The following is a 12946-nucleotide window of genomic DNA, read 5'->3' on the forward strand; positions in this document are numbered from 1 at the left end:
GAATGTCCACAGATATCAAATGATGACAGAAACCAGCTTCAAGTGACACCTTATCCAGTTTAAGAAGCCTGTACCTTTGAGCCTCATGGATGAAGGCTGATCACTTGGATTTGGCACCTGAGAGATACTGGTAACCAAAGTACCTAACTTGTGTAAACATTGGCACCTTCAGGAAGGGAAAAAAAACTTGGAAAATATGCCACTGACATAATTACAATTAGGTAATTGTCTTCAGTTTAGAAAGTTAAGGGGCAATCTGAGCATGATCTTTGAAATGATTAAGGAATTTAAAACTTATAGCTTATAGAGAATTTCTTTGGCCAAAATAGTGAAATTAAAGCTAAACAATTCAAGTGCAAGATCAGAAATAATCTCATCTCTACAAATGTTAGTGGAAAAATTTGGATCAATTAGAGCTTTCAAAGCTGGGATCAATAATTTTATCTTGGGTTACTCTATCAAGGTATATTGTGGAAGGTAGGTATATGAGTTCAGGGATAGATCAGCCACATCATCAGCTTAGATATTCCCTCAGTGTTGAGGCTGATCTGCATCCACTTCAGCTCTGAGCTGGTTTATGTTGTTAATATGGAATCCACAGACAGCCACCGGTGGGACAGGAGGTATTGAAGGGGCAAAGGGGTACTAGAATGAGAGGAGGTGTACTCCTTCCTCAGTATTTGCTGAGCCTCTGGTGCTCCAGCCAAAGTTTTCAGTGCCATTCCAGAATATCTTTCTATTTTGAATGGTCACAGGTGAGGGATTCCTACAACTTGATGAGGGTCTTATAGCTTTTCAAAGAAGCCGTGAGAACATCCTTGAATTCTTTCCTGTGTCCTCCAAGTAATTTCTTGCCATGGCAGAACTCAAAGGAGAGTGTCTGCTTTGGAAGCCTTGTATCAGACATACATACAAGGTAGCCTGCCCATTGGAGTTGGCTATATATAACTAGAGCCTCTTCTGGGGATCTTGGTTACGGTGAGGAGAATGACGATGGTTTTGTTATCTTGCCAGTAGATTTAGAGGAATTTATGGAGGTCATATCATTGGTACCTCCCCAGTGCTTTGGGGTCCCTGCTGTAGCGAATCTATGCCTCTGAAATGTACAGCAGCAATGAGCTGAAGGTGTTGAATAGTTGAACTTATTCCTATGAATAAAGGGATAAGAATGTGCTACCTGATAATTCAGGAGAGTGGTAAATAATTACTTCTTGGAAACTGAGGTGTGCTAAATAGTGTGCAGGAATGGTGAGTGATCTAACTCTTTCTAATTCATCACTCAGGTATGAAAGCTTTGAAGATCCCACAGGAAACATTGATAAATTCCACTATGGTACACACTATTCCAATGCAGCTGGAGTCATGCACTACATGATCCGGATCGAACCTTTCACTACCTTGCACATCCAGCTACAGAGCGGCAGGTGAGCACATTCTCATTGAGTTGGAGGATCTTCACCATAGCTCCAGACTGAGGTCAATTGTACAGAATTACATTAACCAAGATTATACATTGTAGTAAACTGTGGGATCTCCATTCCAGGCAGGCACGGTAGCATAGTGGTTAGCATAATGCTTTACAGCGCCAGAGACCCGGGTTCAAATTCGGCCACTGTCCGTAAGGAGTTTGTACGTTCTCCTCGTGTCTGTGTGGGTTTCCTCCAGGTGCTCCGGTTTCCTTCCACATTCCAAAGACGTACAGGCTAGGAAGTTATGGGCATGCTATGTTGGCGCCGGAAGTGTGGCAACACTTGCGGGCTGCCCCCCAAAATCACTACGCAAAAGATGTATTTCACTGTGTGTTTCGATGTACGTGTGACTAATAAAGATCTTATCAATTTAATCTATCCAAGAGGATGATATTTTTAACAAGCTAAGTGGATTTGATAGACTCTATATAAAGAAACTAATTTTCCTACTGGGCAAGAGGATGAGGTAAAGGATCAGCTCTGACTTCGATGAATAGTGGAAATGAAGTGAGAGGTCACATCACCTGCTCCTGCTGCTGTTTGATATGTTCTTACATTCTTAATCCAACACAAAAGGCAGAATCTAAAAATTAAAACCAAGCTCTTTTGGGGTAAAATCTGGAAAAGTTTTTCCACACGAAAGGCAATGGAGCTTGCATGAACAGATAGGTTGCTGACATGTGAGGGTATTGAAACAAATTGACCAAAAGTGGGAAATTAGAATTGTGATGTGGAATAGCCACAATAAAGTCCAAGATAAAGCTCACAATAAAGCTGTGAGGTGAACTTGAACAATCTCAATCAGATCTTAGTGTGGAGGTTCACAAGAGCAAAGTTGTTCTCAAATTGCCTTCAAACTGATGCCCAGACTTGAATCGGTACATGAGCACTGTGAGTGTTTAATGCAATGGTATAAATAGAGTTTTATTTTGTATTGAATGTGACTCTACCTATCCCAGGTACTTAATTACAGTTTAGATGGAGCTTTATTCTATATATACATATCGTGCTCTACTTCCTTTGAGATTAGTTAATGGAACAGTGTAGAGGAAGGTTGACTCTATATGTAAACACTGCAAGAAGCCCAAAATAGAATGCATTCAATTCAAATATTAAGAGTTCATTCTGATGAGCACAAACTATGAACAAAAAATTAACTTACATGTACCAGCATTTTACCTGCACTTGATGGAATTATATTGAAGATTACATTGGGCCCCAATAATAAAGAAAGATGCTTCCAAGTTGAGGTTCTTGGAAAAATTAGGGCCCCAAAGATCCTGTCTTTCTATTAGATGTTGCAGGTGCCACGTTTTTGACACAGAGTACCACAATGATCAGGAATCACACAATGGGAGAAACAGCCCTAGAGTACTTATAGCCCTTCTCAATACCAAGAAAAATGTTTAATTAATAAGTGGTGTTCCTTTTGAAGGTTTGAGCAGTGAACTGCATCCTAACTGCTCACTAACACCATGTCCTATTCCATAAATGTTAAATATTTGTGTCCCACAGATTTGATTGTGCAGACCGTCAGTTCCACTCAATCCCCGCAGCCTGGCAGGTCCGGATAGACAATCCTGTCGATGTGAAGGAGCTAACTCCAGAATTCTTCTACTTCCCAGAATTTCTGGAGAACCAGAATGGTAGGCAGAGCTCTGATTCCTTACCTGAAAACCATTGAGGTTCTCATTTTTAATGACGACTTGGTTTTACTTTTAAATGTAATAAAACAATGAAACTATTAGTTAAGAAATGCAATGGGACACACATTTATAAATCACTTTTCATGGCTTTATGGTACAGCAAAGTGCTTTGTAACTGCTTAAGTATTTTTTTAAGTGCAGTTGCTGTTATAATAAGGGAAAATTGTGCACCCAATTAGCACAATTCAACAAGACTAAGTTCAATGAGTAGTGCAGTGATTTAATAATAGCTCTGAGATAAATAATAGCCAGGATGCTGACTGAGCCCCCAGAGTGGCTTGAGATATTTTTAAAATCCACCTGAAAGGGTAAGCAAAGCCTTATTTTAATATCTTGTCCAACTGAGAGCACCATTAAGATTATTGCATTCTCTCAGTACCATACTGAACTGTTGGCTTGAGTTAAGTACTTGCATTTCAGGATTCAGACTTGAAGCCATAATTATCTGATTCAGAGGCCAAAGTACTACCACTGATCACAGCTGACATCACTTGAAGTGGACAGAAGCAAGTGGGCCATTGGCTTATGAAGTAAAATACATTGGATAGTGACATTGAACAGCAGGAATTAAAATTGAGGGCTGTACCAAGTTTACCTCAGCATTACAATTGGCTTCTGCAGTCTTTGCATAAGCAAATAGAAAATCCATCATGATTCCTGATCCTGATTGCTGTATTACTGGCCCTGTTGAGAAGTGTGCCTGGTACACATCACCCAGAATTAAAATTGGCCATGATACCTTCTATAATTAAATGCTGGTGGTGTTAACATTAGCCACTTTAGAACAGCATTGCAAAGGTCTCAACATTTCTGCTCGGCCACCAATGAGTATGGGGGAAGGGACAGGTCCAACTCTTGCCTGTTCCTACTACAGCATTTAGCATTGGCTTAAAGAGAGGAAGAGAAATAACAAGGAAGAAATCCCTGATGGAATTTCATTTTCTTCTATACAGTTAACTCCCATCTTATGGGGGAGGGGTTGCATTCCTGGAAAACAGCCCTTATCATGATTTTCCATAATGCAAAGCCATGTCATCTACATATGTTGAACAAATATAAATTTTGTGTTGATTTATTGTGTTTTCACATAAATTCTGTGAGAGCAAATTTTATTCCATATCTCACGTTTCTGGGTAATGATCTGTGAATTCTGTAAGGGTGAATTTCTATAATCTGAACGGTCGTAACGCGAGGATCCCCTGTATATGTTTCAGTTTTCCTCCATATATCTCTCTGTGTCCACCTTTCTCTGACACACTCTGTCACTTGACTTCCTTTCTCTTATTTTCACATCCCTTTTATCCACCACCCACCTCTTCTCCTCCATGTCTCAGTATCTGTCTTTCTATGTTTCACTCTCTCAATGTCTTTATATCTAACTTCCTGACTCTGTGCCCCTCCCTTTCCCTAGGGTTTGATCTCGGTTGCCTGCAGATGACCAGCGAGAATGTGGCTGATATTGTCCTTCCAAAGTGGGCAAAATCTCCTGAAGACTTCATTTACAAGCACAGAAAAGCACTGGTAACTAAGAGGAAGAAAGAAAAAAAATAGTTTAGAGTTTTTTTAACCAATTCCTGAGCTTTCTTCCATAAACTCTTTCCAAGGTCCCTTGAGAGCAATGAAATGCCATATTGGCAAGGTCAAATTCAGTTGCAATCCTGCATTATGCCCCTTTTCCCATCCACCTGAACAACCAGGTACTTCACCGGTCCCATTGTGAAATCAGATGTGAGAGGTGTGACGTTTATTGTATTTTAATCTCCAGGTCTGTAGAAAACTTGCTTCTTGACAATTCCCATCAGTTGCTACCCCTCCATCTGCCTTTATTGTGGTAACAGATGCAGTAAATAAGTAGTACAGCATGCCAAATGCAAGATATTATCCCAAATGTGTGTCATTTCTTTCTTTTCCTTACATGTTTGCTACTTTAAATATTAAGACTCCATGGCTCATGAGTAATTCCAAGCCTGCACTTTACTCAGGTATCAATCATTCTATATTTAAATCCCCCTGTGTCCCAATTAGATTCTAGTCCATAATGTAGGGTACCTGCAGATGGACAAACTTGTAGTAATAGTAATTATCATCTATAATATTCTCTGGGCAATACTAGGAGTTTCAGAACATGGATTACACTTCATTGAAGACTAACAATGAACCCTGTGCCTATAGAGACACAAAAGACAGCAGATGTTGGAATCTGGAGCAACATTCGAGATACTCAGTGGGTCAGGCAGCATCTGTGGACGGAAACGGACAGTCAACATTTCGGGTCGAGACCCTTCATCTGGACTGCCTGAAATTCCTAGCCCCCACCGCCTCATTTTCACCATGGACGTCCAGTCCCTATACACTTACATCCCCCAACAGGAAGGCCCTAGGGCTCTCCGTTTCTTTCTAGAACACAGACCTAATCAGTTCCCTCTACTATCACCTTCCTCTGCCTGGCAGAACTTGTGCTTACCTTTAACAACTTCTCTTTTGACTCTACCACTTTCTCTAAATCAAAGGTGAAGTGATAGGCCCTCACATGGGCCCAGCTATGCCTGCCTTTTTGTTGGTTATGTGGAGCAGTCCATGTTTCAAACCTACTCCAGCACCACTCCCTGACTCTCTCAGTTCAGGTGAAGAGTCTCGACCCAAAATGTTGTCTGTCCATTTCCCTCCACAGATGTTGCCTGACCCACTGAGTTCCTCCAGCATCTTGTGTGTTATCCCATGTGCCTATGTCATTTTGTCAGTTACATACATATATACCATGTATAGTTCACTCATTAATCATTTAAACTGTTAGATTTCACTCTTGCAGGTTGGTGTTCATCTGCATTGTGCACATTGCCTTCCTAATACTCCTGGTATCCCACTTAACCCCCTCCACTCTGATCCTCTCATCTGCTTTGTGCATTTGTTTGTCTCAATTACATGACTATGTTTTATCAACTTTGTATGCAGGAGTCAGAGCATGTCTCTGCAAACCTCCATGATTGGATTGACCTAATCTTTGGCTACAAGCAGAGGGGGCCTGCAGCTGTTGAAGCACTGAATGTCTTTTATTACTGCACATATGAAGGTATGGCAACTGCACAGGTGACAACCGTGCAGTCTTAAGTGTAAGGTTATAAGATGGGGCTCATCAGAACACCAGAAGTTAATTCACCTCAAGCTGTTCTCTCATTGGCTCTCATGCTTAAAGAATAATTCACTGTAATCTTTTAAGATTTGTTTTGAATCTATCACATTCTGGGATTAATCAGAGGAGGGTCAAAGTTTTGTTGAAAGTTGTAGGCAAAATCAAAGTTAAATTTGCCCACTTGGAAATAATGTATACAAGTCATAATTTTGTTTTCCGCATCTCTGAGTGTGTAAAAGAGAGTTGATACTGTTGATATCCGCTACTGATGGGCAGCCTCACTAGTGAACAATAAATGTTTACATTATAGAAAGAGGCATTCAGCCATTGTTATTGTGCTGGCTCTTTGGGAGTTCTTTCCAATTTGCCTTGATATCCATTCATTTCATCATAGCTTTGCCATTTTTCCTTTTCATGTATTCGATTCCCTTTTGAAAGTTATTATTGAGCATGCTTTCATGTTCCTTCAGATGGTATATTCTAGTTTATAAACCACTGTATATTATACTTTCTCCTCCTCCATCCTCTGATTCATTGCAAAATTATCTACATCTGTCTCATGTGATAAATCAGTTCAAGTTTTCATCAATCAAGCAAGAAATAGCCACATTGAAGCACTAAGAGTAATGAAGGCACACAGAAATGTGCTTTAGATAGAGACTTTAAAATCTATTATTGAGAATGATTCAGTCGCACGACTACAGTCTAAGCTGCCCGAGTCCAGAAGGGGGTGGTTGGCAGATTACAGCAGGTGATGGGAAAACTAATTAGAAGTGAGGCCCTACTCACTTTCCTGCTGACCTGTCTAGCTGCTACAGATGCACCTGCCTTTGACATTATCGGTACCATGCAGTGTTTGTGGAGACAAAAATATCCTTTCTTCACAAGGAGAACATAATCCATGTCACATGATATTACCATCAGGCTAATTGGGAAAAATTCAGAACAGGTCAATACAAGGCATCTATGAGGCACTGTCGGCCATCAGCAACAGCAGAACTGTATTCCTCCACAGTCAAGCTGAGTTTCAGAGATGATGTGAGAGTGACTAGCCTTAACATCAAGATATGGGAGTGTCACCACTTCCATTTTCTCATCCAGATCACATCATTTTACTTGACAGATCACATCATTTTACTTGAAAGTATATCTGTGATCCTTCGTCATTCCTGGGTCAAAATCCTGGAGCCTGTAACTACCTCTCTGACAACGTTGTGGGAGAGCCTTCACCACACAGTCTGCAGCAGCTCAAGAAGACAACTTAACCACTGTCACCTCAAGAGCAAATAAATGATGTGCAATAAATGCTCATATTTATAGCAAGTCCTACATCCCATAAGAATAGATAAAATAGCAGCCATGCTTTCCAGAATGACAACAATGATTACAATTCAAAAGAACTTCTTTAACTGCGATTTAAACTTTTTATTTTTCAACTCTTTACATTACTAATGTAACAGTATTTTGACTTGATCTGAGGATAAGGGTCATGTAGGTACAATCCCCAATTGGATTCTGAGCCTTTATGATGTTATAGAATTGGAGTTGTATTACTTAACATTGCCTCCAGTATTAATTCAATCCTTTCTGCACAGGTGCTGTGGATCTGGATGCAATTGCTGATGAGACAGAAAGGAAGGCTTTAGAAGGGATCATCAGTAACTTTGGACAAACCCCATGCCAGCTCCTGAAGGTAAACTTAAATCGTGTTGTTATCCTCTTCTGAAAACAAACATTTCAAAATATTTGCTCAATTGCATTTACTTGTCTTTTTAGTTTTGTCTCATTTCCTTATTCATTTCAGATTTTAATTACATGTACATTAGTAGCTCTCCTAATATTGAAATGTTTTGAATATGGTTTTCCCCTACAATATTTTCCAGCTGAAGCCAGGTAGGGAATCCTGAGTGGCTGGGATCAAACCATTGATTTTTCTGGTCTGTTTGAACTAGTGAACTTAAATCCTCTATGTGGCTCACTGCAAAACAATGAATTTAAAAGGAATTACTAATCCAGCAATGAAGATGTACTGTAGCATAGTAACTATGTAATATCCAGGTTAAGAGAGTTCAAATGCCAGCATCCAAATTTGAGGATTTGAATTTAGTGTAAATTACAGAAGTTAGTATTGGTATTTGGTCATTAAACTGGTGAATTGTTGTACTTAATCTGGACTGTATGTGACTCAAGTCACAAAAAAGCATAATTTATTTAACTGAATTGCATTCATTAATAAAGCAATTTCATAGCTGAACTATACTGTACTGTCCACTCATCACAGATACATTTCACGGCTTAGTTTCCAGCATAACAACTGCTCTTTGTTCCTTTCCCAAACCCAAGCAGCCACCTGCCAATATTTCAGCTCACAATCTTAATTGTCCAAATGTCTACATCAGTCTTGAATGTACCTAACACCATCCACATCTCCCTGGGGTAGAGAGTTCTAAAGCTTCAGAGTTCTTGGAATGAATAAATTTCTCCTCAACTCATCCTCCCATCCCGGCAGGAGCAGAGTTTAGGTGATGGAAGAGTAGATAAACAAAAAAGTCTAAATTCTCAACAGTAGAGAAATGATAACTCCTGTAATTGTTTATTTGCTTCATCTTTTCTTCCAGGAGCCACATCCTCCACGACTTACCGCAGAGAATTCTCTCAGACGCTCAGCACGATTTGACAGCTATACAGCGAATGTCTTTGATCAGCTAGGCCAACTTAAGTCATTCTTTGTTGAGGTAAATGGTTACTAGTGCTACCGTAAAGGTATTTATGGATGGGAGAATGCCTTTCCTGCCTACATTGAGTTGCATTAATTTTACAGCATAGAAACTGGCCATTTGGTTGAATTGATTTCTGCCACTGTTGATGCTCCACAGGGGGTTCTTCTCACTTTCATATCATTCAACATACTCCCCATTCATTTTCTCTCTGTATATTTATCCAGCTTCCTTTTGAGACATGACAATAAATGCTTGCCTTGCCAGTGCTATGTAAATCTGATCAATGAATAAAAGAAAAAAACTAAGAGAAATTGCATTCATGGTATTAGCCTCAAATATTCCGTGTAAAATCATATTCCACGTTCTAAACACTCTCTGGGTAAACAATTTCTCCTCTTTTGCTCTATCAAAATCCCTCAAATGATGGATCCCTCAAAATTTTCCATCTGGTATCATTCAAATAAATCTGAACCTTCTCTGGCATCTTTCTATTTGTTTACCTTTGAGTTTACCTTTCTCCTTTCTCACCACAATCAGCCCCTGACAAAATAGTCGCTGATTAATATTGTTGGAAAAAAATCCATAGATGAGTGAAAGGCCTAATTTAAAAGGACTATATCTAAATGCATCAGCAGCAGCAAGGTGGATGAATCAATAGCAAACATATTTGGAAAGGCTATTACAGAAACACAATGGCAGGGTGACAAAAGCTGGGAGCAAAACATCCCAGGGTATTGAAAAATTAGGAAGGATGGGAAAAAAGGAAAAGAGATGGAGACAATAAATTTGCCTTTGCCTTTGAGGTAAGTGTATCAAGTGATATGGAACAAAGGGTATTAAGATGGAGATGAGGAAGGGATTTATTAAGTGGAAGCACAGGCTTGAAGAACACTATGAAATATATAAAGAACTTAAAGAGGCAATATTTTTACAGTTCCATTGTCGGGTATGCAGGGGATGAAGGTTTATCACTAGGCTACCTTAAAGACGTTGTGACTACAGAAGATCTGGAGGTGGTTGATGAAAGTGGACTGGAATCATTAACAAAGGGATGGGTAGGATGGAGAAGATGAGCAATATGGGAAAGTAGTAGATGCTTGGCTCAATTGATGTGGGAGTTTCAAAGGGTGCCCTGTAGTTCACACCTTTCCAAAAACATAATTATATATCAGTAGTAGAATATACAGTATATATGCTTATATAATATGATCTGTCTTCTTACAGGGCATCAGTGATGATATTCCATTGGTACAAGCTGTGGTACCAAAAAATCAAGCACACACTTTTATCACACAGGGATCTCCAGATGTTCTGGTGAGTAAACAGTGTTAAAAAGGACCAAAATCATCAGGTTCTTATTTTCCAAAAAAAACATAAATAAATGTCATTAAGACTTTGAAAAAATCAGTATTTAACAAAAGCCTAAATAAATTTAGTGTCCAAAACTTTGGTGGCCAATGTTCAAAAGGTGAGGAACTGAAGAAAACAATGTGAGCTCAACTTAGACTTGGACATATGTCTGAAACGATCAATTCACAAAGGACAGAGAAACAACATGTCTAGTCTTGAAACTTTGACTCCCCAAGATGACGATGATTGATGACACTTTAAGACTCCAACTTTTAAAGCGTGGTTCAATTGGATACCCATCCTTCTTGCGACAATAGCAAAATCTAATTGAGAACTTCCAGGTGTAACAACCCAACCACTGGAGAAGTTGGATTGAAATTGCCCCTCTTGTCTCTGAGTTACTGACAAATAAAATGCAGAGTTCAAGTTGCATGTCTTGATGAACTGCACCATCTGCTGTTAGTAAATACTCAATGACAGGTTACCTTAATCTCCCCAGTTCAGTGATTTGCAACTGAGTCTAAAAAGTTTGATTTCATGAGTAATCACCTCATGATGGTTGTTGAAAGAAACCTTATAGTTACAATTTTTGATATTGTGGTTGTGTGAAAATGGAGAATGGACAAACAGCTGGGTGAAAATGTTTCAAAGACATCTATTCAATTTTCCCTTGTGTGCTCCACCATGTGAACTTGCTTTACACTTGCTTGTGCATGCCTCAATCCAACTAGTTTTGGACCTAACTAAGGCAAGATAGATTATTGCAATCTGCTGCTGTTGAATCATTAAATTATAATAGCACATGCTATCAACTGGCTATTGAGTCTGTGCCGACTCTTTGTAGAATAATCTAGTCAGGTCATTCCCCTGCTCCTTCTCTGCAGCCCTGCAAGGTATTTTTCTTAAGGTGCTTTCACTTCCCTTTTGAAAGCTCCAAGTACCTTTGTTTCCATCAGCTTAGAGACCAGATCATAGTCAGTCAACTAGTAAAATACTTTTCCTCATATCTCCCATGTTTCTTTTGCATATCACTTCAGATCTATGTCCCCTGATGCTTGAACTATCTGTTATTGAGAACAGTTTCTCATTATTTACCATAGTTAAATCAAGATCTAGTCTACCTTTATCAAATCTCCACTCAAATTCCTTTGTTCCAAAACAACCCAAGCTTCTACAATCTAATTTTGTTGCCGAAACTTCCCAACTCTACACCCGTTATAGTAAGTCTCTTGGGCACCTTCTCTAGGATCTTCACATCTTTGTTAAAATATGGTGAGCAGAAAAGGACACAAATATATTTGTGCACAACCCATGTTTTATGATGGCTCAATATAATCTCCTAACTTTTATACTCAAAGCTTCTGTTTATGAAGCACAGGATCCCTTATATTTTGCAACCATTCCCTCAATATGCCTCGCCACGGTCAAAGATTTTTGCTCATATACACTTAGATTGCTCTGTTCCTGTGCACTCTTTACAATTCTGCCATTTGATCTTTATTGTCTCTTATTTTTTCCATAAAAATAGAGCACTTCTCACTTCTCTGACATATTGCTAGGCCTACTCATTTACTTTTTTTGTTTCTCTCAGGTAACAGTGAGTATGAATGGTTTGATAGGAACTCATGGCTGGCTGCCATATGACAAAAACATTTCAAATTACTTCACTTTTACCAAGGACCCGATCATCTCCAGTGCAAAGTAAGTTTACTTTTATTCTGCAGTTTATACAACTCCACCATAGATCTTGGGTTAAAGTCATCTTCAAAGAATGCATGCAAGCCACTAAATCACTATATCCTTTTACACTCATAGAGTCATACAGCATGGAAACAGGCCCTTTGGCTTACCACATCAACATTGACCAGTGGGCACCATCTGCATCAATCCCATCTTCCAGCACTTGTCTATAGCCTCCAATGCCCGGGCAATATAAGTCCTCATCTAGACACATCTTAAAAGCTGTGAATGACTCTGATTCTACCACTCTCTCAGGCAGTGTATTCCAAGTACTCACTACTTTCTGTGTGATAAAGGTCCCCCGCAAATCCCCACTAAATCTCATTCCTTATCCTAAATCTATGTCCTCTAGTTTTATCTACCTCTGATATGGGGAAATATTTCCTGCAGTCTACCCTATTTATACCCCTCATAGCTTTATCTACCTAAATCATGTCCCCACGTGTCCTTCTCATCTCCAGGAAAAATAGATCTCACCTCTCCAGTCTTTCATCATAACTGAAACACTCCATCCCAGGCAATGTCCTGATGATGCTCCTCTGCACCCTCTCCAGCACTGTCACATCCTTCCTATAATGTGGTGACCAGAACTGCATGCAGTACTCCAGCTGAGGCCTGACCAATGTCTTATAAAGTTAGAGCATAACCTCCCTGCTCTTGTAATCAGTACTCCAACTAATGAAGGCCAGTATCCCATAAGCCTTCTTAACCACGTTATCTATCTATGCTACCACCTTCAGGAATCTTTGGACTTGCATACCAAGGTCCCTCTGTTCCTCAATACTCCCTAGGGCTCCACCATTCATGGTGTATGTTCCAGCCTCATTAGTA

General features: G+C 39.5%; 1 protein-coding gene across 4 annotated transcripts in view; it reads left to right on the forward strand.

Annotated features, from left to right (window-relative positions):
* The window catches only part of nbeal2 (neurobeachin-like 2), a 192044-nt gene that overhangs the window by 161625 nt on the left and 17473 nt on the right, over positions 1–12946 (forward strand). For all 4 annotated transcript variants that reach the window (XM_052022635.1, XM_052022636.1, XM_052022634.1 and 1 more), the window contains 8 exons: positions 1284–1424; positions 2985–3115; positions 4587–4696; positions 6128–6245; positions 7901–7998; positions 8924–9040; positions 10250–10339; positions 11967–12076. In XM_052022635.1, coding sequence (XP_051878595.1) covers positions 1284–1424; positions 2985–3115; positions 4587–4696; positions 6128–6245; positions 7901–7998; positions 8924–9040; positions 10250–10339; positions 11967–12076 — 915 coding nt within the window. The remainder of the gene's footprint in view (positions 1–1283; positions 1425–2984; positions 3116–4586; positions 4697–6127; positions 6246–7900; positions 7999–8923; positions 9041–10249; positions 10340–11966; positions 12077–12946) is intronic.

The sequence above is a fragment of the Pristis pectinata genome, chromosome 9 (genome assembly GCF_009764475.1).
Source record: "Pristis pectinata isolate sPriPec2 chromosome 9, sPriPec2.1.pri, whole genome shotgun sequence".
NCBI lineage: Eukaryota > Metazoa > Chordata > Chondrichthyes > Rhinopristiformes > Pristidae > Pristis > Pristis pectinata.